This window comes from Protomyctophum parallelum (assembly GCF_964188405.1).
Source record: "Protomyctophum parallelum genome assembly, chromosome: 1".
Taxonomy (NCBI): domain Eukaryota; kingdom Metazoa; phylum Chordata; class Actinopteri; order Myctophiformes; family Myctophidae; genus Protomyctophum; species Protomyctophum parallelum.
This window is the reverse complement of record NC_139697.1, coordinates 6,589,538-6,616,589: the sequence shown is the minus strand read 5'-3', so window position 1 is coordinate 6,616,589 and position 27,052 is coordinate 6,589,538. Positions and strand designations below refer to the sequence as shown.

The window sequence follows — 27,052 nt, the reverse complement described above, 5'->3', positions numbered from 1 at the left end:
ACACACACACACACACACACACACACCACGCCAGGGTTGGAACGCGATAACTTACTCTTTGTGTTACGTGTCACGGTTTGTCCGATGGAGACGCCGTGATAAAACTTAAAATGAGAAGAACAGCCTTGATAAGGATGCCATATTGGCACAGGAACGTGAACGAAGACAGGAAACGGGAGGGAAGTGAACCAACGAGCAAGAGAAATTATGTGATCTGGACACAAAACTGGTTTGAACACGTGACATACTCCTGAGTCCTGACCTTAGACTTAGACTTGTCCAAAATGCAGCAGCTAGAGTACTAACAATTCGATCACATCACACCCACACTCATAGCACTACACTGGTTACCCATACAGGCCAGAGCCGACCTCAAGGTGCTCCTCCTGACCTTAATGGAGCCCTAAATGGACTTGCTCCACCATACATGTCCAGCTTAATAAAAGCATACATCCCCCCACGACCTCTACACTCCCAAGATGCTGGAAAACTCACAGTCATATTATACCACAATAAAATAACAGTTTGGGGCAGAACATTCAACTCCAACATCAAAGCGGTCCTCCTATACGGAGCAGAAACATGGAGAACTACAGCTGCCACCATCAAGAAGGTACAGGTCTTCATCAACAGCTGCCTGCGGAGGATCCTCCACATCCGATGGCCAGACACCATCAGTAACGACGAACTCTGGCAGAGAACCAACCAGCTTCCGGCGGAAAAAGAAATGAGGAAACGCAGATGGCGATGGATAGGCCACACCCTACGAAAGCCTGCGACCACCATCATAAGACAAGCCCTAACATGGAACCCACAGGGCAAGCGGAAAAGGGGTCGCCCTTGAAACACCTGGCGCAGAGACCTGGAAGCAGACATCAAGACCATGAAGACGACCTGGAACCAGCTGGAGAGAACAGCTCAAGACAGAGATGCTTGGAGATCGCTTGTTGACGGCCTATGCCCCAGAAGGGGCAGAAGGCGTAAGTAAGTAAGTAAGCAGAACATTCACACATCGTGCCCCCTGTCTCTGGAATGCTCTCCCACAAGCAGTTAGAGATGCCAACTCACTAGACATTTTTAAATCTAGACTTAAAACCCATCTTTTAATTATGGTTCCCCCTAGTTTCACTGAAATCACTATATTCACCTTGCTCTGCCCTGTGGTTTTAAAACCCTATGTTATATAAATGAATATAAATATAACAATATAACCTATCTGTTGATGATCTATAGCCGTGTCCTATCGCATGGTATGCCTTGTGTATTGGCACATTTTATAAAAGCATAATAAAAGCATGTGTCCTTGCTATTGTGCTATTGTGTTATTGTGCTATTGTGTTTTTTTTTTGCTGTTTTTTGCTATGTATTGTTGTTGCACTATAAATGCACCATAAATAAAACATAAACTGACTCGAACACGCAACACGCTTTCAAGCAAGAGCCTATATTATGTGGCATCCGCATGGACCACTATAGGCCAGCAGACGCCCCCCTACTGTCCCAATTCTGGGCCATAACAGGCGAAAACAGCAGATCAGCAAGCTCACAACACGTTGTGACAAAGTATATAGTCTATAATACACTATAGGGTTTAAGACAAGTGGTTATGGTGAAGAAATGCTCAAGCTAGGGGGGGCTGCTAAAGTTATCGTAAACAACTACCGAGTGAGAAATCAGCATTTTTAATACACCAATAAAGATTCCACACACATACAGTACATCCCCCAGTAGTCTGTCTATGCAACCCGAACACCATTTAAAACCCACACAAGCACAGCATTAACTGCATCTTACTTATTTTTTTCCTGACTGGCTTAGCTTGTAAACATAGCACAGTTTACAGGAAAAATAAAATCTCACTCAACACCTAAGGACAAAACCACCACACTCTAAAAGAACAAATTAGTATCGTTAGCACCCACATGCAACAGTGGTTTTATATCTTAAAGCACGGGGAACCACATTTTTCATAGAAAACTTAATTTCACACCACCCATAGTTCAATTTTAGAAGGTACTGTCTGTGTGATGCCAAGTACACTCTCCCCCAGGTAACTAATTGACCTTCTGCGTTGCAATGAGTAAAGGGAACTAGTCCCTATGGCTCTGCCAATCGCCAGATTGATTGATTGATTGATTGAAATATTTATTAACAGTTTGTAGAATTTACAGTACATTTTAAGCACAAACTCAATACAAAGACTGTCAACTGTGAGTGGACGACCCAATTAAGCATTACACTTGTTTACAACAGGGTCCACATTGTTCAATTCATCAAAACATTTAAAGACATACAAACATTTAGAGACATACAAATAGACATTTCTATGTAGCTAAATGTATTTCTATGTAGCTAAAGAACAAGCAGTATACTCGTCAAAACAAAAAACCAGAAAAGTAGTGCCTCCGATCCTCCCTTTTTTGTTAAACTTACATTTGAACCCACACATTTTGTAAGTAACGCTTTTTTTTCTTTCCACCCAGTGTCAATTGTCGAATGTAATCCTCTGTGATAAACTCCCTCTGCCAACCTGGTGAGAGCGAAGGACTGACCTCATGCTTCGTTCAATTAACCACTTCTTAGCCGCTTCTTTTCACGACGTTTTAGTCTACGTTTAAACATGGTGATGAATGATGCATCTCTGTCTGTAACTACTCTTCCAACTTCATTGTATTTTTTTACCATTATGACCGGAGGGCCGAGGCAGGTTTTTTTTTTTCCATCTATGCATTGCACACGACTCAAAACTATAAAATAAAATTGAGTCTGGACCTCAAACCCAGACGTGACACACACACACACACACACACACACACACACACACACACACAGAGAGAGAGAGAGAGAGAGAACAATGGAACTGGAGAAGGGAGAAAGACAGACAGATAGATGGAAAGAGATATTTTTAATAAGATTGACCGTAAGACTGTTGAGTCTCAACCTTGTGGGACCCAGTGGTGTGAGAAAATACGACTTCTTTATTATCTTCCCCAGCCAAAAACACACTGCTGACCCTGTCTGGATAACCAGAGAGAGAGTGAGAGAGTCAATCCTCGAAAGCGTCAGAGGGGAGTGAAGGAGAGACAGGAAATAGTGAGAATACTAATGGATGAGGTAAGGGTGAAAGGAGGTTAGGATGAGATACAGAGAGTGAGATTGGATCACGGTGTCACTATGTTACTGTGAGAAAGACAGAAAAGACAAAAAGTTAATCAAAAGTGAGACGGGGCAGCGGGGGCGCAGAACGAGGGTTGCGTGAACGGAAAAGAGAAAAGTGAGAGAGAGAGAGAGAGAGAGAGAGAGAGAGAGAGAGACATGAGCTGTCATCAAATGCAGAGATTTACTGTCTTGCGTGTCACACAGCGTCAGACTAAAGTAAAAATAGAAATTCAAAATTAAAGTAGTTGCGTTGCAGCTTCAGAAAATAGGTAATTAGAAAGTAATATTACATCATCTGTGTCTGTCTCACAAACACAAAGAACACACACACACACACACAGTAATCAACAGAATGATGAGTTTGTCTGGATGTAGTTAAATAGTGTCTACATGTTGTCACCCTGCCTCTCGCTCTCTCTTTCCGTCTCTTTGTCTTCCGTCTCTTTCTCCATTTCCTCAAAGAATTCCGTTATGGAAATAAATACACCAGTTTAATGAGTTCATGATCCCTGTGTCTCATTTGGCAAATAATACAATAAGCCAAATAAGTAAGTTACTTTAACCACAAGAGGGTGCCAGTGTGGCACTATAAGAACCATGTGCCACACCAGTTTACCCAGGTACATTTTTGTTGTGCACACAGTCACACATGCATCATGGATGCTGAACAGCTTCTTACGGAATAAATATAAATACACTGTTCTCCTGTTTTGGGTGGATGGCAGTTCCAATTTATTTATTTAGCTTTGTTTTTCATAGTGAAGCACGTTTAGTTTGCGTGCCATGAAATGCACTATACAAATACAATGGACTAGGCCAGTCTCTCTCCACACAGTGCTCTGCTGCCGCCTAGCGGTGGATGATGATTCAACGCTTGAGAGCGCGCGCGGACACACACACACACACACACACACACACACACACACACACACACACACACACACACACACACACACACACACACACACACTCTTGCCTGAGTATCAAACCAAACATGGGAGTTTGTTTTGCCTTATATTACTGCACTGCCTGGTCCTCTGCCACAACTTGTACGAAGGGAATGAGACCGGTCTGGAGCCACTGGCTTCACCCAAAAGTTACCCAAATTAGATATTTACCCGGGACTCAAACTAGTGCAAATAGCAGATCTACAAGCTTGTGAGCTACTTATTTTCTTCCAATTTATGGAATTTCTTAAGATTTTTCTTTCATTTCTTCATGAAGTTACTGAAAAGAAATCATAGAATTTTGGTTTAATTCCCGAAAAGTTTAGATTTTTGGGGGAATGTTTTTTTTTTTTTATGTTTTGAAATAATTAAAAAACAAATTTAAGAACCAAAACAATAAGGGGACTCATATGAATGTGTCTGGGACCCACAAATGGGTCCCGACCCAGTGTTTGGAAATGGGAACCAGGGCACTACATCCAGTCATTCACTCACTCACCACACCCAGGAGGAGCATGTGAACACTAGCTTTTACGACACTTTTTTAAAACCCAAGTCTCTTATCTTTCCTCCATCACCTGAAGGTTTACTGCCCAGTGTTTACAACGGCACACTATACTGTAGTTGGCCAGCTCACAACTCAAAGGAGTCTCCCTACATTTTGTGACAGACCTCTGGGGGATTCAAACTCTCGTTACAAAGCTCACGTTATCTGAACTGGACCATTATCCAGGGTTCCCACACATTTCACAGTATTCCTGGAAATTGGGTTAAATATTCTGGAAAGGTTTTGGAAAAGTTTTGAAAATTCATTGGTAGAAATGTGTGGGAACCCTGGATAATGGTCCAGTTCAGATAACGTGAGCTTTGTAACGAGAGTTTGAATCCCCCAGAGGTCTGTCACAAATGTAGGGAGACTCCTTTGAGTTGTGAGCTGGCCAACGAATACTGGACTACTCGCCCCGGTGCTTGCCCGTTTTTCCTCCCGGAATTTTCCCCAGTGAGGGGGATAACTTTGTAATATGTTATTGGCTGTTTGTATTCTTTTTGGAAAAATATAAAAAGATACTCCTGTGGAAAGGCTATATTATTTGACTTATATTGAACCTATAAACAATTTAGTATTATTTAGTATATGTAAGGTTTTGCCCCCTCAAATGGTACCTTGTCAGATAATCCCCACAACAACTTCTGTGAACAGACTTCACTGCAGTAGCTTTTCATAAATTATATTTGTACTTAGGCTGTTCTGCTGTCATGAAAGTTTATAGTTAGAGAAATTCAAAGTCCAGCCGTCTGCTGTCCAGCCTCTCCCACCCCTCACTGGGGAAAATTCTGGGAGGAAAACAGAAATGGGGCGAGTAGTCTTGTTACCATTTCCAGGCCTATATAACAATCATTCAGTGCAATAATGAGTGTCTTACTCCTATGTGCAATGCCCAAAGACAGGCAGTGTAGCAAAATTAAAGCATAGAATGCTATTCCATTCCAAATTTTGAGTAAAATGTTTTGTGACACCACCTAGGGCATAGGATCACGCTGCAGCACGTTGTGAGCTTGTAGATCTGTTCTTTTTGACCTGTCCCGTACACAATAGGCTGCAATCACTGCCCGTTTGGCATAAAACTACTTGTTACATATTTCGTGTAATGTTATACATGTTTTGGATTTATTATTTTATTACAACAATAGCCAAAAACAATGCATATATTCAAAATATTTCCAGGAATTTCAGGACTGTGGGAACCCCGATTATCTGAAACAGACCTATAAGGGGTAGACAGATGTGTGTGTGTGTGTGTGTGTGTCATGGCATTTCACCCAAAACACAACACTAATATATTGGCAAGCAGCCAGGCCCAAGAATAAGACTAACTAGGTTTCTCTTCATCAAGTACAACAGTGTTTTGCTCTTGGAAAATTGAGGCCATTTCATTACGTACCATTTTCCACCTTCATTCTTAACGGCACCTTATTAGAAGCAGCATTCATTTCAGAGACGGGCTAATTATGTGCCCCTGTCTGTTCCCATAGTCAAGAGGACTGGTTTACAGAGGGTTACACTACACACTGCCATTCAAAAGACCGCCATTCCGACACACCCAACACCAACGCTGTCCATAACCCTAACTGCACGCGTAAGCCATGCAGTCGGAGTGGCGGTGCGTCGCAATGCCACCCGGTTCCTAGTTTACAGGGTTTGGAAAGTGATGGGCACACAGGAAGAGACACAGTAGGAGCCTAGCAGATTGCATGGATCCAAGGCAAGCAAAATAAAATCTTACGACTGAAAAAATTTGACTTTTTTTATCTAGTGCCTTTCTCTAAAGCGATTTACAATGCAATGTCATATTTACACACCGACGGCAGAGGAAACCATGCAAGGCACGAGGCTGCTCATCAAAAGCAGTCAGGGGTTCGGTGTCTTGCTCAAGGACACTTCGTACACGCAGCCATGGGATCGAACTGGTAACTTTTCCGATTTCAAGACTGCCGCTCTACCTCCTGACCCACTGCCAAACCAGTTGTCAAGGTGTCCAAGATCACAAGGTAGACGTGAATGGACCTACGGGTAGGACACATGCCAGACAGTTGTCAAGGTGTCCAAGATTACAAGGTAGACGTGAATGGACCTATGGGTAGGACACATGCCAGACAGTTGTCAAGGTGTCCAAGATTACAAGGTAAACGTGAATGGACCTACGGGTAGGACACATGCCAGACAGTTGTCAAGGTGTCCAAGATTACAAGGTAGACGTGAATGGACCTACGGGTAGGACACATGCCAGACAGTTGTCAAGGTGTCCAAGATTACAAGGTAAACGTGAATGGACCTACGGGTATGACACATGCCAGACAGTTTTATTGGCATGTACACAGCTAAATCAGTGTTCATTTAACTCAAGAGACTGTACAAACAGAACTAAAAGGACCCATATGATTTGATGAGGATTTCTTTATTTCAGATAAAGATTTTGCTGTGCATTATTGTGCAAGGGCACCAAATAATATTCACATTACCTCTCTGCTCGGTGACACTGGGGCAGTGTCATGTAAGCTCAGAAGCAACTGTCAAATAAAAAGGAACAGAAATGTATACGTATATATATTTATTAAAATTCAATGTTTCATTTTTCTACAAACATGAAAGGCAGCAGTTCAAAACATCTCATTCATAATTAGGTAAGGAGGAGGACACTAATAAGATGTACAGACATGTTATGAAAATGTCATTTAAATTAGAAAATGTAAAAAAACAAGTCAAAAAGTATAAACGATATTTACATCATTACTTTAGTTACCACAGTTTGCATGCATCAAGGCGCTGTGTGTGTGTGGTTGTGTGTGCGTGCGTGTGCGTGCATGTGTGAGAGAGAGAGAGCAGTGAACAGGTACGTATGTGAGTGATCTATGCATTGGAGATAACTGGCCTTAAAATAGCAAATGTTTATTTTTACTTCTTGATGCAGGACACTCCATCAATCAGGTATATCTTGATGCAGTACACTCCACCAATCAGGTATATAAAAACAAACATTTACATTAATATAGCTGCAAAGGGCATTTAAGGGTCCAAGCTCAGAGGAAGAATGTAAATAAGAAGATAAAGATGTTCAGAAAAATATGTTTTATGCCCGACATGGATGTAAATATGCAGATATATTTGATATTAAAGTGTAGCTGAGAATAGTCCCTGGAGCTGTATAGATTTTAATATTAAATAAAAATGTCCATAACCTATTAGCTGCACAGGTGCTTAACCAAGATAACTGGAAATAATTCGGGCAAGTTCATTAACATTGTAACTTAGAACAAAATGTAAACAATATGAAAAATACAGCTATGAACAGGAAAATAACATATGTACAATGAACAATGTTGTTACTGACATGAATTGATGGCCGTATCGTCCTTTAACGTGTGTTTGCGTGCATGCGTGCGTGTGAGACACAGACAGACAGAGACAGAGACAGAGAGACAGAGAGAGAGAGAGAGAGAGAGAGATGAGAGATGAGAGAAAGATGGTTCTTAACTGCTTTTACGCTGGAATCCCAATCACTCCAAAGTCATATACCAAATATCAGAGCAGTGGCTCTTCAGTCTAGTCCTGGGGAGACATTCTACTGTTAGTTTTCAAACTAGGCCGTCTCATTGTGTGGACTGACTTAGACTTCACAAGACACACCGGGTCAACGTATTTAACCACTTGAACCCAAGGATCTACAAGCTCGCAATGCGTTGTGAGCTTGCAGATCAGCTATTTGCGGTGAGATTTGGTGTGGAGTGGGAAAACGGTCCAAGTCAGGTCTGTTTAACAAAGAATAGAGGGTTTAAGTGTTAACAAAGAATAGAGAGGGTTTAAGTGTTTAACAAAGAATAGAGAGAGTTTAAGTGTTTAATTAGCCGTCTTTGTCCCGAGGATCGGAGTTGAGAACAAGCCCAATTTTTGGATCCCAGCTGGAACAGACATATTTAACCGCTCTAAACATATGCAATAGTATGCATTCCCAACAACATAAAGACGTCTGGCCTAATGAGAATAAAAAACAGGAGTAAATCATTTACAGCCCTCCAACGCAAACTTCTAATCCCAATTAACAAAAGATTAATTTAAAAACAATAGCTTCATCAACTTTTTTCCTTAACGTTTTCCTTTTTTAGATAAAAAAGAGCCGTTCAAATATGGCAGATATATATTATTAAACAAACAAAACTAAAAGATCATAATTATTGCACACCTATAGATTTACAGGTGCAATTGGTATATTGGGAACATTTTGGTTGTTTTCAATTGCAAATGAAGATGAGTGGGCATGAGTCTTTTGTTCTTAGATCAAAATAAAACAATTAAACAAAATGAAAAAAACACGTTCTCAAAGAAAGTGTTTTTCCAGCAAAAACTGAAGCTAAGTGCAGTCTTGTGTGAAGTGCTTTCAGCTGAAAGAAAAGAAAAGAAAGGAAAGGAAAGGGAAGAAAGAAAGAAAGAAAGAAAGAAAGAAAGAAAGAAAGAAAGATGGACAATGGACAGATAGTTTCTCAGGGTAATTAAAAAAATGTTTCAGTTTTCAGTGGTAGAATGTTTTTCTTTGCAACCTACATGTTCAACGCCAGCTACTTGTGTAAATGTATTTGGTGTGAAGGCACATTGCATCAATTACATATCAATGATCAAAACTGCCAATGCAAGCACAGGAAAGGACTGGAGACACCATACACGCATTTGAAAATGTCCTTGTATTCAAAAAATCTACCCATTTTGGTCAAAAAAAATTATATGTTGGGACAGAAGGAAGATTTTACAGAAAAATTACAATATTGATCTGAAAGTCACGACATTTCAAAATGTCTAGTTAGCGGCAGATAAAGTTGGCAATAACATTTGTAAGTTTGGGGCAATTAAAGACATTTCTTCAAAGCGTATTTTCTATATGTCAGCCATAGCTTTCTATGAATCGTCTCTGTGCATATAAAATCTGTATTTAAATATTCATAAATACAACTCTGTTCTCTGGAAGATAATCTAATGATCATCTGTGGTGAATTGTAATATAGTATAGAATTCAAGATTTATCCATCTATTCACTGGTACACTTTAAGCCTGGACTCAGTTTTGTTATGTTTTTTTTTGTATTTTTTGTTTCCAAAAGGTTGGAAAAAGATATTTAAAAAAAAATTAAAGTGTATGAAAAAACAAACAAATATCTACATAAACATTGATATTTACAAATATTAAATAATTTCAATTCAAACTATAAAGTGATTTGTATAAAAAAACAAAAACAAAATACAAATCTAAAAGTTGTCACAAAAGAAATTAGAATCCAAGTTAGACAGTGTGTGTTTTGGAGTTGTTTTTGCAACTGTTTTTGCAAATTTGCAATGTGAAAAGACAGCTCTACTGTCTCTCAAAATGCATGGTACAGAAGAGGGAAATATATTTGTAGTTGTATTTAGTGGTAAAGGTTCCAACTATTGCTATGATCAAACAACAACATTACAGCGGTATACTGTAGACGCAGTGTCCCGTTGACCAGCTAACCTAGGCTTCCTTTTTTCTTTTTTAACAAAACCTTTTGATTACAAGTTTTCGATTACTCACTCACATACAGAGCGCATGTGTCTGGTAATCTGAACATGGACTAATTACAAGCAAGAACAATAACACAAACACAAAAAAAAAAATAGTCTACAAGTCTTAAGAATCATCAGTAGTGAAGTCAGTCAAGGGTTAATAATATTTGCAGCTGTACCAACGTATGTCCACTGCTATTCCCCGCAGAGGGGAGCCATCTAAAATTATGGGCCCCATTGCATATAACCAGGGTTCGTTTTGCTAGGGGGGTATTAAAAATGTATGTTAACCACATCAACTCAACCCTGGCATCCTTTTACTCAAAAAAAGAAACCAGCAAAAATAGCACACTATCCCCCCCCCCCCCCCCCCCCCCCAATCCCCTTGATAATGTTTTTTACAACAAATCGAACCCTGCATATAACATCATATAAAAGACATGGGCCATGGCACGGTCCCTTCTGCAAGTTTCACTCTTTTTGGCCCACCAAAAAGCATGCCAGCCAATCAACGTTATCTTAAGAGTCAGAGGCCTAGCGGTTGATCACTCATACTACTGCTGTCTGAACAGTGAGCTCAAATTCCCTTTTTGGCGTTTCTGCTGGTGACATTTCGTTTTTCGTTTTACAGGATTTTTAAACCGTTAAAAGATTGTCCTGTAACCAAAAGTCACCAACCAAAAGTTGACGTTCACAATACCCATCAACTTAACCTCTGCTTTTAACATGTTTTTGAGTAATACACTACCTTGGTCATTAGTCACTAAAACAGTTAACCAAACAGTACCTGTAAGACTGAGTGAACATACCGGTACTGCTCTTGATTCTTACCATTTATCAAATGCAAAAACAGGTACATTTTGTTTGGCTGTTCCAATGCTGGCTGCATGGAAGATGCTGGGGTCCCGATAATACCACATCAATTTAACTGTTCTAATGCTGGCTGCATGGAAGATGCTGGGGTCCCGATAATACCACATCAATTTAACTGTTCTAATGCTGGCTGCATGGAAGATGCTGGGGTCCCAATAATAGCATAATACCACATCAATTTAACGCTTCAATATTAGCGACAGCAGCACCAGGTTTAAGTGCAGTGTGCTGCTGTTGTCTGCTTTTTCTTTAATTTCAGAAATATACATTTCTATATTAGAATCTCCCAAGGAGGCAATGATTTATCTTTTCACGGTGCCTCAATCTAATAGATATAAAAGGTCAAAGTATAATTTACCTGGAGGCTGTAACACGAGGTATACAGTAACTACTGGATTACTATCTTAACTGTGTATAGGTTTGATTCAAGTCAATCAATAGGTTAGAACGTAGAACTAGATTTTCCCTTCATGGGGTATTAACGGAATTCAATTCTATTTCTCAATCTCTCCTAGTTTCCCCACAAAAAGAAAGGTGTAATTTCCAGGGAGCTACAGTACTTGATGGTATGTCAATCTGACAATCTGAAATCATTTTATGTAGGCCTTTCTCTAGTAATTTGTGCCCTTCTTGGTGTGAGATGTGGAGAGATGCATTTCAGTCTCAGGGTCAAAACGTTTTGACCTCCGTCAAGTCAATATATGGTGACACTGTCGTGTGACAGCAAAAAACAAACAAAAAAATCATCTACAAGCTCGAAAACGCGTCACATCCGCGATAAATTGAGCTTATAGATGCATTTGTCGCCACGACAACACCGTCGTGCAACAACAGAGCATAAATTATGCTTAACGGTTTTAACTCTTGCCATACCCTCAGTAAACCTTTACACATCCTAAAGGCCTATTCATACTCTGTTGTAGGTGATGAGGTGACACCCGAAACCTAAAACTGGATTATGAATATAGGACTTAATCCCTTTTTACCTTCGGGTCACAACGGTGCCGCCCCCTCAGACCCCAGCTTCTGATTGGCTGATGAGGTATTCCGCGCGCCGGCGGCCGGCGCCAGCGGGGAACTGGTGTGGCGCTGATGGAGCGGTGGTCGCCATGGGCTGATGGTGGTGGTGGTGCCTCCCGCGGAGGGCGGTGTGGTTCCCGTGGTCGTCGGAGGAGGAGGACGGCGGGCGGGCCGCCGGGGGGTCCCGAAGGGATGGGGGGACGGCGGAGGACTTGATGGGGACGATGCGCGTGTCCATGACCTCACAGTCCACCTGCATCATCATCTCATAGCCCTGGGACGAGTTGTACAAGCTCTCTGTGTGGGAGGGAGGGAGACAGTTTTGTACAATACTGCAGCGGCTCGCAAAAACACTTTTATGTCAGGCACCCCCTGGCCAAGTGGTCCAGGTGCACGTCACATATAGGCTCTGGCCTGACAGCGCATCGCGTGTTTGAGTCCCGTTCATGGCGACCTTTGCTGCATGTCTCTCCCCTTCTTTCTCTCGCTCTTTCTTCTCCATCTTCACTTAATACCATCAATAAAGGCAGAAAAGCGCCCAAAAAATGTTGAATGGCCAAAGTACAATGTACTGTAGGGTTCATGTTTAATTTAAAAAAAGAATAATGCTGTAATGCTATTAAATATTTTGGTGGGGACCCCTTGGAACCCCCTCAATGTCCCTAGATCCCACTTTGAGAAATGTGATAACCACTGCAAATACTGCAAGATTCATACAAAGTGAAACTCAATGAGTGCATTCACTCACATGCCGTGTAAGAACGCAATAACAACCCCAATAGGTAATGACCATGTAAACACCACCTGAGAAATTAACTTATGTTACACGCGCCAGGGAGAGGGCATGTCTGGGCATGTCGCCAAGCTCTTGTTTTTATCTCTGTCTTGTAAGCACTTTACACTAGGATTTAAAAATGCACCGAATTACAAAAGCACCTTTCTGCTGTCATGGCATGGTTTTGTTTTTAGCTGTTGTGTTGACTTGAAGGTTACTGTACCAAAGTTTGATTGCAGTTAAAAACAAATCCTGTGTTTGTCCTCTTCAAATGTATGAGAGTTCTACCTGACTGAATGACAAGTATTGCTCCTAAAATGAGTTTGAGCACTGCTTAAGCAGTGCCAATGATATGCACAGTCAAGTCAGTCAGACTCAAAACATCCTCTTTGTGCCAGAAGACAGGTACAGTATACAAAGCAGAAACCCGATTACTCATGCTTCCTCCATGAAATCTTCAGTATGTCAATAGCTACATTAAGCTCACCCTGGTCATGAACTCATGGTTAACAGTTCTAAGTTCCTTAACTTCCTTGCCATTACTCACCATTGACAGAAATGGCAGGCATGACCAGGGACATCTTGGGGCGGCCGGTCTTGTTGTGGCTGATGGCCGGTAGCAACAGGTGATCCTGAACACACAATATTCTTTATCACTACTGCCTGTACTGTTATTATACTATTATACTGATCAAGTATACTACTATACTTAAACATAAAACAAATCTATTGCACATAGATAGAATGCACTGTGACAAGCTGTTTACACAAAGTTAGGTAGCAGCCACTGGAAAAATGTTGCTGGTTTATAAAATATACCAAGAACTATATGCACACGTAAACATTTGATGCTATTGAAACTGCTTTCTATTCCTCTCCTTGCTCTTTTTTGCACTGGCGTTCGTCTCACCCGTCTGAAGGAGACAACATAGAAGGTGTCCTCCCGTCGGTCGATGGCGTCTAGGAACTCACTGTAAGTGACCTCTGGCCCAGGGAGAACCTGGAGGTGACTGGCATTAAGGAGGAACACAACAGAACTGTAAGAACCTGGAGGTGACTGGCATTAAGGAGGAACACAACAGAACTGTAAGAACCTGGAGGTGACTGGCATTAAGGAGGAACACAACAGAACTGTAAGAACCTGGAGGTGACTGGCATTCAGAACACAACACAACTGTGTCAGAACAGCACGAGGGGGCTTGGTCGTCCTCATGGAGCAGCCATTAAAAGCCATTGAGACATGAGACCAGATTCTCTACACAATGTCTTCTAAATCCTGTCAGTTTTCTGAAAAGTCTATGTTTCTATATCAGTGTTTCTCAAACTATTTCATGTCAAGGACCCCCATAATTATCTGTATTTGGCTGAGGACCCCCATCTGAAAATATGTTGTTCCAGGGACCACCCCAGAAGCAAAGATATCAGTTAAAAACGTTTGCCGTGAAAGAATAATAATTAAAAAAAAGATAATAATATATTTTCCAGGAGTCTTGAGTGAGCAGTCTGTACCTTTCTATGGAACGATGTGCCTGGATCGGAAGATATCTTGAGAAATTGGTCTTCCTCAGCTGGGCTTTCTGTGGTAAGAAAATAAAGCCGAATGAAAATTACAGGAGTTTACTATTCCGCTGCACACACACACACACACACACACACACACACACACACACACACACACACACACACACACACACACACACACACACACACACACACACACACTAAAATCCATGCAAAGTTCCATCTGACAAATTCTCTCAAAATCTAAAAACTAAAACTAAAAAAATCGATACATGTTCATTATATTTGGACTTTTATTGGAACTTCAACGATTTACATTAATCTGAGGTTCATGAACCCAAGGCTTTGTTAATTATGAATACTTCTATGATTCTTAACCCATTTTGTTGTTTTAAACATTATGTTATAATTTAGCTATTGAAAAATAGCAGATCTACAAGCTCATAGAGCGCCACCGAGTGGCGCGCTACGAGCTTGTAGGTCTGCTATTTTTGAAAAATCGTGAAAATATTTATTTCAGAAAACTGGAGGATTTAGAAGATTTTTTTTTACATTTTTAAGTCAGGCTTAAATGGGTTAATTCAATTACATGGCATTACATTGACTGTCCTCTCTCGAAGAGAAAGTACAAACAGGGTCAAGCACAGAATGACTATAGTCAGGGATAGTGGTTTGCTCGAGGACACTGGAAACAGAAACCAGATGTCAAGTGATGTCTTTGTAGCGCTCCCCACCTGAGCAATCTTCACCTTCTTGGCCATCTTTGGTTTTCCTCCTGACTTCTTCCTGTCGATCTGGTGACGCTGTACCCAGCCGCGCAACTCATCAGCCAACCTGAAATCACAGCAAAAATGGGATGGAGTGAGAAATTACACAAATAGTGAGATGCACAGGGTAAGAGAGATTGGAACAGCCACTACAGCCACTCTTACAAAAAATAAAAACTGTAGACCAGGTGTGCGTCTCTCTCTCCACCACATGCAAACGAGAAAGAGAGAGTTATACAAAGCAAGCAAACCGAATGCCACCTGTACTCTGTACCTTATACCGTCAACACAAAAGTCTGCTCAGTCACTCAGTTTCGATATCATTTGTTTTGTGTAGCTTTTGTAAAATATGTTGATCTAAGCAAACATATCTTGTTAGAATTGATGCATGTATGAACATGAACACAAATATCCCACCTGAAATGCAGATTTACACTGATAGCTCCCTTGAGCTAACAGCTAAGCTGGTATAATGCCCGAATTGGCTCAAATGTGTGAATGGAGCAATGGACACGTTGATAGTCTGGTGCATTTTCAAGATCAAGCGGGAGGGAATCGAACCAGGGACCTTCTAGCTGTGAAGCTGCCAAGTGCACCACCGTGCCCCCAATGTTTTACAGTCCTTAAGTGTTACTGGAATAAAACTGTAGTTTCTCAACACAACTTTATTGTCGGCACTCCGCCATTCCCAACTCCACAGCATCCACCTGTCTTCCCTTAACCCATTCTGAACGGGCACCCATTTTGGTGTCGGCATCATGTTATGCTTTAGCTATTGAAAAATAGCAGATCTACAAGCTCATATCGCGCCACCGAGTGGCGCGATACGAGCTTGTAGGCCTGCTATTTTTGAAAAATCGAAGAACGACTGTGACATTTTTAGAATCTGATCTCAAGTCAGAATGGGTTCATCAGACCAGTGTGTGTCCGGCGGAAACCTCGTATGAATCTGATCTCAGGTCAGAATGGGTTAAAGTCAGTGCATCACATAACACACACTGGAAATAGTCAACAGGGAACTACATTAACTTAACACTTAGTGCATTTGCCATATTACATTGCGTCCATGGGAGACTGAATATCCATTCTATTAGACAGATAATTTACATCTCATGCATTTCAGGATCTTCGCATCTCCCTCACGTGGGATTAGCTAACGTGTGCGTTTGCCCAGACACACCGCCCCTCACCTAATCAAACAGGGTATTTTCAGTTACACTATGTAAACGCACGTGAAACAGACATATTCTCCTGTCACACGCTACCCAACACCAAACTGGCTAGCTCCTTTCTAGCGGTGACTGACCTGAGAGACTCAGAGCGGTTAAACTGGCGACAGTCTGAGGAGCTGAAGTAGCGATCAATGTCCTGGAGAACCAGGTCCTTCACGTCACTGAACACGTCACTGATGTTCCTGGAATACACACACAATAACGTTAGTTAAAGTACAGTCATTATCAACATTCTCAACAGAGAACATAGTGTATAATAGTTAATCACAGATCGCTTTAGTCCTCACATCACAGAATGACTGCTACTCATCATACTCAAGAATTACAAACAAAAAAAATCAGGAGTGGGCTTGGAGTTCAGACTTCCTTTCATTTATAATATGTTATTCATGACCTCTTTTTTATAACTTTATTTGGCAGTATTTCATTGTAAACATGTACACAATATACAAAATACAACACATACATACAACCCCCCCGTGACTTCATGACCGACCTGTACTGGAGGCAAGAATTCATACAGTAACGGATGCCGTATCATGGCATCTGTGCACTACACCGACAAGCAATTAAATATAAAATCAGGCTTCATTTGAACAGACTGAAGCCCTAGTGGAAATACTAATTTAGCTACTATCAGTATCATGTGGAAGACTGGGTACAAAGCCACACACAAAACACCTTACGAGTCATCATAAGGTCATGACATGTGTAGCGTTATTTCCTGACAGTCGGGTTACAAGAAACATGAACGGTCACATTCCGCAGCCATCGCTAAGCCACCTCCAGTTCTGCATATTTCTTGAGAAAGAGAAAACATTGAATGATGGTGGACAGACGTCATAGATATAAATCATGTCTGGTATGACTATGTTTTGAGGTGTTGGAGTCATCTAATGTGCCCCCCCCTAAACAAAATAGTTTGTTTATTTTTGCTTTTGCAACAAAAAAATACGGGGAAGCAGCTTTTTGCTTCTACGGGCCGTCGGCATGGAACAAGCTCCCACTGTACCTTCGTCAGGCAGCCTCTGTAGACATTTTTAAAGCTCAGCTCAAGACCCACTTCTACAACATTGCCTTTAATTGATCTTGTATTTTTTATTTTTCATGTCCTCACTGTACTGCATTACTGCTTGTTTTTTAATGTCGTTGCCTTGCTTTTCTTTTATTCTCATGACTTATTCTCATTGTTCTGTAAAGCACTTTGAGCTGCATTTCATGTCATGAAAGGTGCTATAGAAATAAAGTTTTATTATTATTATTATTATGTAAAGCCTCCTTGGTTTCTGAAACTTTACAGAGGGTGCCGAGAGGGGCTAGGAAAAGCCTATCACCAACCCACCTAAAGTCGTAGTCCTCTGTGGCCTCCGAGTCGCTCTCCTCCGCGTCTCCTCTCGTCCACCGGGCCTCCGGCTCCTCCGTCTCTTGGGGCTCCGTCCTGTACTTGACCCGGCTGGGACGCTGACGAGGCGCAGGCGACTCCAGCAGGTGTCTTCCTGTGTACGACACCACTCCCTCCTGTAGGCCCGTGGGCAGCTTTCTGTCAGTGATGCTGGAGGCACAAAAACAAAGCCCATTTCAGCACCATGTGTTATAGAAAATTAACCCATTCTGACCTGAGATCAGATTCATACGAGGTTTCCACTGGACACACACTGGTCTGATTATTAACCCATTCTGACCTGAGATCAGATTCTAAAAAAATGTCAGTCGTTGTTCGATTTCTTCAAAAATAGCAGACCTACAAGCTCGTAGCGCGCCACTCGGTGGCGCGCGGCGCTATGAGCTTGTAGATCTGCTATTTTTAAATAGCTAAAGCATAACATGATGCTAACACCAAAATGGGTTCCCGGTCAGAATGGGCTAACATGCTTCCTAAAATGTATGGCTGTTACTGTATCTTACTAGTACCATTTTACAATATATAACTATATAAGAATTATCTCTATCTAACTATTTTTGTTGAATTCATTGCGATTTTTCCAGCTGCCATGACCAAATTCACAGTTGAATAGTTACACAGCTCTCGCGTTTTCTTAAATCACGTCCAAAGAGAATGCAACTTTAATTCATCAAATCATTCTTGTGTGGCACACTAATTAATTTCTTTGTCAATTAGCAGCACGCTGCCTTTGTTCCAGAGTTGACTAGCATGATACAGTACCTGACAGGTCCGAAGCTGAAGGTCATGAAGAGAAGAACAGCCATAACACATACGGCTCTCTTATTGTTGGCCGAGTCACCGCCCTGAAACAAGAGGGACGTACAGTATATTAGACGCTGCATTTCTCATATACAAATGGTAAATGGTGCATTTATATAGCGCCTTTATCCAAGGCGCTTCACATAGATTGTGTATTACATTCACACACACATACATACACCCACCAATGGTGGAGGAAACCATGCAAGGCACCAACCCGCACATTGGAAGCAATTAGGGGTTCAGAGTCTTGCTCAAGGACACTTCGACACCAACTCTGGGGGAGCCCAGAATCGAACTGGGAACCTCATGGTTCCACCCCAGCTGCTCTACCGGCCACTCTACCCCTGAGGCACTGCCACTATATGAGCTGGTTGACATGCATTCTAGGCCACACCATGCACAGCACGATTGTATAATTTCTTTGATCACCGTTATTCAGGATGATATATATTATAAATGCCCTTTTCTCTGAAGTTCAATCAGGAGAATGAAAGAATAATTCAAGGCATCATGGGGTGTGTAATTTATAGAAAATAAGTAATTTTTGGCGTGAACTACTCCTTTAAATATAAACATGCAATGCAGTAATGTTATGTTTACATTTTAGGTTATGAGCACGCAGATCAAAGTTTCGTCGGCTCTAAGGCCTCTAACCACACCAAAGGTCACCATGTAACTCCTCAGGTCCAAACGGTTGCAAGGAGTTGCATGGTGACGCTTTGGTGTGGTTTGGTGTGGTTTGGGCCATTGAATTCAACCAGTTGGATCACGTGGGACAACGTTGGTGCAACACACATATCACACAGCTGGGACAACGCTACCATCTCGACCCTTTGGTGTGGTTAGGGCTTTAAGCATCCCTTTGAAGTCTGCAACATGGCTTTTGTTTGTACACCCCATCTCCCAGACAGCATAGTCATGGTTTCCGTCCCATAGCTAGAAGGAGACGGTCCAATCCAATAACAGAACAAATAGGCAATCAACACTTCCAGCGAGTGGATGTAGTGTACACTGGTTGTACAGTGAAATGACCCTTTGAGCAGAGATTTGGGTATTGGAATTTGGCTCAATCCCTCCCAGACCCTCCTTACTACCGTATTCCTCCTCTTCCTCCTCATTTAACTCATGACCATGTTCACATGGTATGGAGCACAGATTATACAATACAATACATAATATACATACAGCCAAAGGCATTCATTATTTGAACAGAATATATTTCGGAAAAGCACTCACTTGATTACTTAATGTAGATGGGCTCGTTTCAAAATAAATTGGCATGATTCTTACATTCCAACATAACGTGATACTCATCTCCAACTCGGTTTTCATTACATAGATTGCAGAGCCTCGGACTTCTTTCCAGTCCTTTATATCTACCAGTGACCTTTGGGATTCTCGTGTTGTTCAAACTGAAGTTACAAATGGCCTCCGTTTGTCTGTACTTGTGGTTTTCACATTAAAAAAAAAAAAGGTACATTTAGAATTTAACCCATTCTGACCGGGCACCCATTTTGGTGTTGGCATCATGTTATGCTTTAGCTATTGAAAAATAGCAGATCTACAAGCTCATATCGCGCAACCGAGTGGCGCGATACGAGCTTGTAGGTCTGCTATTTTTGAAAAAAATCGAAGAACAACTGACATTTTTTAGAATCTGATCTCAGGTCAGAATGGGTTCATCAGGACCAGTGTGTGTCCAGTGGAAACCTCGTATGGATCTGATCTCAGGTCAGAATGGGTTAACGTAAATGTGACATGATGACACTCACCTCCTTCCCGGACAGCCTCTCCCTGAGGGCCTGGTTCTCCCTGCGGAGCCTCTCGTTCTCCTGCTGGGCCTCCCTGAGCTGGCCCTCCAGGTTCTGGAGGTACTCCTTCTTCTTCTTGCGGGACTGGCACGCCGACTCACGGTTCTTGATCATGCGCTGCTGCCGCTTCATCACCTTCACCTGAGGAAGAAGAGGTGATTTTAAAATGATTTTACTTGTTTATAAAGCTCGATCACCTTCCTACCTACCTACATGACAGACTGCCTGCTTAGATACTGTATGTCTCAAACCGCCCCCTCAGATCCTCCACTGCTGGCCTGCTCAATGTGCCTAAAATATTTCAACTAAAAAACACAAAACAAAACCTTCGACAGCAGCCTCTGTATTTTTAAAGCACAGCTCAAGACCTACTTGCTTATACACTCTTGCTTTTAGTTGAGCTTTGAAAATCCTTATTGTTATTCATGTCCTCACTGTATTGCTCCTGCTATTTTTTAATGTTGTTTTACGCCTTTGCTTTTCTTTTTTTTTATCTATTGCTCTGTAAAGCAGCTGATCTACAAGCTCACAATGCATCGTGATTCATGAATTTGACTTGTAACAGAGCATTTCTACATTGCAGTATTGATGCTAGGGGAATGCTAGGGGAATACCACTATATTAATGACATAGTAATTGTCACAACAGTCACTAAGGACACTCTTAACAGTAGTGTTTTACATCCATTTTTAGGCCATTCACTCACATCCATGTCATTGCCGTTATTGCCGGGCAGCGAGGCAGAGGCCGGGACAATGGGCTTGCTGGAGAGAGGAGGGGCTGTAGGGCTGGAGCAGTGCTGGGGGATGCTGGGAGATACTGGCTCTACTTTAACCATGGCTGGAGTCGAACCCAAACATACCGACTGAGACAGAACAACTAGAGGGAGAGAGAGAGAGAGAGAGAGAGATTTATTTACATCCCTTGGGTCATTCTTTTCATTTATACACATACTGTATCACTCGCACAAACATACATGTTACAGAATAGCCTACACACACGACACCACGTGGTGTTATTATAAGATTTTGGTTTCCTCCTCACACTCTGCACTTTCTGTTTCACATTTTCAATTGAGACATCGACAGACCAATCAGAGTACACCGTGTAAAAGCAGTGGTTCCCAAACCTTTTAACCCGTGACCCAAAACAGAAATTAGACGTTTTCCCGGGACCCAAACTAGTGAAAATAGCAAATCTACAAGCATAGATCTTTTTATTTCTTCATGAAATTGAGAAAAAAATCTTTGAATTTAAAAGCTACTGTAAATGTAGGAAACAAAAAAAGAAGGGGACCCATAATAATGTGTCCGCGACCAACAAATTGGGATAAATGCTTTTATGTGATGTATTCCCATGCTTTTGTTCTTGCTTAAATGTAAGTCGCTCTGGATTAAGAGCGTCTGCTAAATGCCTAAATTGTAAATTGTAAATTGTCCCGACCCAGTGTTTGGGAAACAGTGGGGTAAAGAGTACACAGAGTCCTCCCTCCCTTTTGGCACAGGAGGCACGGACCTTGCTTGCTTCAGCAGTTCTCTCTCTCCTTGGTGAGAAAGCCTGAAATGTTGGAAGGAGTTTGGCTGCAGGCCAGCAGAGGCAAACGTGGACTCAGAGACTCAGAGTCGTGGGCCGCGGGGGGTACTGTAACCACTGCACTAAATCGAATCACTAGACACACTGGTCTTAATTTGGATTTCACCTAACTGAATTCAGCCCAACAGAATTATGTATTATTATTAAGTGCCATCAGAATGGGAGTCTGTTAGGTATGTGTCATGTGATAAGGTTTTGCTAAAGGAATGAAAAGTTAATTAGGCTGGGGAAGTGTTATCCTGTTAAATTAAAAACAATCATCTCTAGGGACTCCAGTGGTTGAATGTTGGTTTAGTGTGCTGGCCATAATGGTGGCAACATCTCCGGTTCAATAGCAGCCAGACAGTTTCCCCTTCTCTACCCCGAGCTTTCCGTCTCCCTACAATGTTTTATCTAAAAACTAAATTCAACCATTTGCCTATAAATAATCTTAGGAATGAAAACACATGCACTAGTGTTTCGGCCGTGGCTTGAATCACATCAGAGCTATGGGTGTGATTCGTACTTGCTGGACACTGGCATGCACCGAACATAGCCAAGTACTAAGTACAGTGTGTCATGACGCTTGTAGAACGACCATTTTACAACCAAGTATAACCCATTCTGACCTGAGATCAGATTCATACGAGGTTTCCACTGGACACACACTGGTCTGATGAAGCCATTCTGACCTGAGATCATTTTCTAAAAATGTCAGTCGTTCGATTTTTTTCAAAAATAGCAGACCTACAAGCTCGTAGCGCGCCACTCGGTGGCGCGCTATGAGCTTGTAGATCTGCTATTTTTAAATAGCTAAAGAATAACATGATGCTAACACCAAAATGGGTTCCCGGTCAGAATGGGATAAATAAGCCTTTACTTACAGTATGTACCTCTCCTATACTGTCTGAATAAAAAACAAATTACTTAAAAATTTACTTAAAAATATTTATAAAATAATAATAATAATATAAAATAATTACAGTCTCGTTTCAAAATGCATTTGCATACTGTAGGTATAATCTGGGGAACACGTGAGCAGTATTATTTTATTATCAACCTACCTCAAATCTATTTCAATTCTCCTATCCAATAAAAATGTCAGAAACCTTGCCTGCCCACTGTTGGGATGTTTTTTGTAGACAGAGATTAAGAGAAGGGAATATGACATCACTGAGCAGTTATATAACCATCCGTTACATAATGGTTTTCAACTCTCCAGACAGAGAAACGATGAATACCAGAGAATTCAACATGTCAACATGAGGTTTCCACGTTGAGAAACTTGGCAGGAATTAAAACCCCCAAATGACACTGTACTGTATGTCCTGTTCAAACAGGTTTGTCTTCATTCACATTTTCTGTGTTCTCATTTTAGGATTATAATTTATTGTCAAGCAAGTATTGTCCGCTCTCTAATTGTGAAAAGTACAGTCTGAATTAATTTTATGATTTTTTAATTTTATTTCCGCACTATGCAGAAGTCCTATATTATGCGTTCTCAGTGTGTGGTCTGGGGAGCGGGAAGTGGTAGTTACAGTAGGATTCCCTTACAGTTCTGTAACTCAGAGTGTAGTAAAGAATGTGCAAGATATTACATTTTGCATATGAAACTAGGGGTTGTTGAAATTGTTGGTTGGGCTGGTGTGCGAGAGTAAATTACTTATATGGGCCTCATATTTTTCAATGCAATAGTGGATCTCAATCTCAATGTGATGTTTTCAGTGTGAAGTGAAGGCAGTTATCAGGTCGTACTGTCCAAGTTTGCAGCAAACGCCCCCGTGTGTCACAATAAAAAAACATTTAATTTCATCGGTTTTGACACACACTCGTGCATGCACCACCTCATATACAGTACACACCATATTTTGGCATTGTCATCCTTGGCAAATCAACGCAACAATGCAGACACCAATGGCAGCAAGTATGGTATGCAATGAAGGATTTCTGTAAACTGGTGATACTGTAACCACATACATGTACACATTCCAATGAAAAGCACACAAAACCTCTCACATACACACTCATGCAGCCAGCTGAAACATTAAACCAACACCATGGGATTTGGGGTGTTCTACATAACATTGCTGTCGTATGCCCAAACCATAAAATATTCAGGAAATGGAAAATTGTTGAATGTTAATACTTTTTCATTCTTTATATATTTATACGCCAATGCTTGCAGATCGGCCATTTTCACTATTTTTGCACACCACCATTTTCCAACTAAGTATAAAACAGGGTTTTAGAGGTTAATCAGGCTAAAGAATATATATATACTGTAATTATACTATTTTTGCACACCACCATTTTCCAACTAAGTATAAAAACAGGGTTTTAGAGGTTAATCAGGCTAAAAATATATATATATATATATATATATATACTGTAATTATACTGTAAAATCCTTTGTGTTGATTTGTTGATATAAGACATTTTAAATATATACATTTAAAAAAAGTATGTTACTTGGTAAATGGTGCATTTATATAGCGCCTTTATCCAAGGCGCTTTACAGAGATTGTGCATTACATTCACACATTCATACACCAATGGCAGCGGAAACCATGCAAGGCACCAACTAGCACATCGGGAGCAATTAGGGGTTCAGTGTCTTGCTCAAGGACACTTCGACAGTAACTCTGGGGGAGCCCGGGTTCGAACTGGCAACCTTACGGTTACCATCCAGGGACTCTACCCCTGAGCCACCGCCGCCCCCACTTCTTGATTCAAGCTAGATTAAGTCAGTTATGGGTTCAAAGGTTTCAATATATTTGCAGGTCGACAGCCCAGCCTTATACAACACATGTACATACACATCTACCCATCCTTTGTCACACCCTAGTCCAGCCTCTCTTACCAGGTCTGGGCTGCTCCATGGCAGGGAGGCTCTGCAGGATCAGGGTCTTGCCCTGGGCCGGGCTCTGTGAGACAGGGATGGTGGCCACACAGATGGGCCTGGGTTGGATAGGAGTCTTACTGCTCAGTATGGTACTGGCCTTCACACTGGCTGTGGTTGGAAGTACTGGAAGCAAAATGTATATTTTGGCATTAAACATTTAGGTCATTATGAGTCATATTACTATTAGTGACACACCAATGTATAAAAAAAGGCTACTGATCAATTCCAATAGCACAACATTTTCAATTTCAGTCTCAAATACACCGATAACAAAATAAAGAACATGTTTAGCTACATAACCTTTAATACATGTAGCGAATTAAATTAGCCAGTAGAAACATAATACAGTTTGAGTGAGTTTGATGATTATCTGGGTGTTTCAGGCTTGGGAGTTGGAAGTCTACTCTAGTGCACACTTCGCGTCCGTGTGTGTACTAAATGTAAAACAATATGTGTTGCGCCGGTTTGTTTCCAAACTGTAAAGACCGGTAATTGTATCACTGATTAACACATTCTGACCGGGCACCCATTTTGGTGTCGGCATCATGTCGTGCTTTAGCTATTGAAAAATAGCAGATCTACAAGCTCATATCGCGCCACCGAGTGGCGCGATACGAGCTTGTAGGTCTGCTATTTTTTGAAAAATCGAAGAACGACTGACATTTTTTAGAATCTGATCTCAGGTCAGAATGGGTTCATCAGACCAGTGTGTGTCCAGTGGAAACCTTCGTATGAATCTGATCTCAGGTCAGAATGGGATAAAATCAGCATACCTGTAGCCTGTGTGTCCATGGTGCTGATGAGGGCAGGCATCTGCGTTTGTGAGACCGTGGGCCTCTGCGTCTGTGTCTGGGAGACTGACGTGGTAGAGGCCTGCACGGTCACTTCCATGGCGCCCAGTGGAGGGGACAGCACGTCGCCGTACATGTAGGGAGGAGTGGGGGGGTTCTCCCCCTTCACCATCATCTGGCAGAGACAGAACATACAGGAAATGTGACTCGCGATGTGACTCTCGATCCACTGAATTAGTTGTCACTTAAAAACTAAAAGATTATTCTATCTTGTCCTGTCCATGTGTCAGTTTGACTTTTATCAAAATAGGTCAAGGACATGCGGCCAGATTGTTATGAAAAGTGATGGAAATATTATATATTTAGATTTTTTGAAAAGGTCAACAGTCAAAGTCAAAACGAGAAAAGATACTGGCCTACTTGTAAACAATGCAAATTAGGAATAACGGGAAAGTTGGGAATGCACGCCGTTGTACAGTACATGTCAGAGTACCTAATTTCCTGTCGGTGTACCGTTTATGCCCAAATATGGAGAGTCCAGGCCACTTTACCAGTCAGTAATATGACATCAGGGGACATCAGGGGAATTCCACTGATCCCCACTCATTTGACAAAGTGGAACAAATATGCAGATTTGCAAATGTCCCCCGTTTTCTCATACTCCTGTTTCTTTCACTCATATATATATACACACACACACGTGTGAATGCCGTATTGTCCCGAATATAAGACTCTAATTATGGAAAAAGAACATTGAATGTCAAATAGGCTAGTCCCCGATTATAATACGACCCCGTTTTTTAAGATATTTCCATCAGGGAAAAAACATAGTCTTATATTCAGGCCAATAGGGTGGGTGGGTGGGCGCACGCACGCACGCACACGCGCACGCGCACACGCACACGCACACGCGCACACACACACACACACACACACACACACACACACACACTTCGATATGTGCACCTACTCTCACCTGTGGGTCAGGTGATGCAGAGGAGCAGTCTGACTCCATGGAGGAGGCAGGTGATGGAGGCTCTGCCTTAATCTGGAACACTGGACACACACACACACACACACACACACACACACACACACACACACACACACACACACACACAATGAATATGAACTGCTAAACGTAGTTGTATCAAAGCTTATGAAAGGCAATACAATTAAGTCACAGAAAGAGTCACTTACACATCTCTACAGGTAACGGTTGGGTTATAGTCATCTCCTCTTTTATTATTGGACCGTCACCTAAAGAAAGAAAGAAAGAAAGAAAGAAACAAAGAAAGAAACAAACAAACAAACAAACAAACAGTCAGCGGAAGAAAGGTTATTCTCAACGTGCCAGATTCTGAAAAAGATGTCTTCTTCACAGCTCACCAATACCACTTTAAT

General features: G+C 41.5%; 2 protein-coding genes across 3 annotated transcripts in view; one reads left to right on the top strand and one right to left on the bottom strand.

The window, feature by feature from the left end:
- LOC310870622 (uncharacterized protein) overlaps window positions 1-27,052 on the top strand; it is a 441,780-nt gene that overhangs the window by 129,989 nt on the left and 284,739 nt on the right. The window lies entirely within an intron of this gene.
- The window catches only part of atf6b (activating transcription factor 6 beta), a 33,312-nt gene continuing 9,074 nt past the window's right edge, over window positions 2,815-27,052 (bottom strand). The window contains exons 4-18 of one of the 2 annotated variants that reach the window (XM_083783683.1): window positions 26,849-26,908; window positions 26,625-26,704; window positions 25,631-25,823; window positions 24,816-24,980; window positions 21,090-21,262; window positions 20,345-20,524; window positions 18,531-18,613; window positions 17,709-17,918; window positions 16,441-16,548; window positions 15,117-15,201; window positions 14,356-14,423; window positions 13,757-13,856; window positions 13,394-13,478; window positions 12,038-12,368; window positions 2,815-2,860 (exon numbers count right to left, since the gene is read on the bottom strand). In XM_083783683.1, the coding sequence (XP_083639809.1) occupies window positions 12,064-12,368; window positions 13,394-13,478; window positions 13,757-13,856; window positions 14,356-14,423; window positions 15,117-15,201; window positions 16,441-16,548; window positions 17,709-17,918; window positions 18,531-18,613; window positions 20,345-20,524; window positions 21,090-21,262; window positions 24,816-24,980; window positions 25,631-25,823; window positions 26,625-26,704; window positions 26,849-26,908 (1,895 nt within the window). In that variant the 3' untranslated portion in view covers window positions 2,815-2,860; window positions 12,038-12,063. Of the gene's footprint in view, window positions 2,861-10,596; window positions 12,369-13,393; window positions 13,479-13,756; window positions 13,857-14,355; window positions 14,424-15,116; window positions 15,202-16,440; window positions 16,549-17,708; window positions 17,919-18,530; window positions 18,614-20,344; window positions 20,525-21,089; window positions 21,263-24,815; window positions 24,981-25,630; window positions 25,824-26,624; window positions 26,705-26,848; window positions 26,909-27,052 lie in introns of those variants that run through there. The other variant, XM_083783682.1, reaches the window with a different exon arrangement.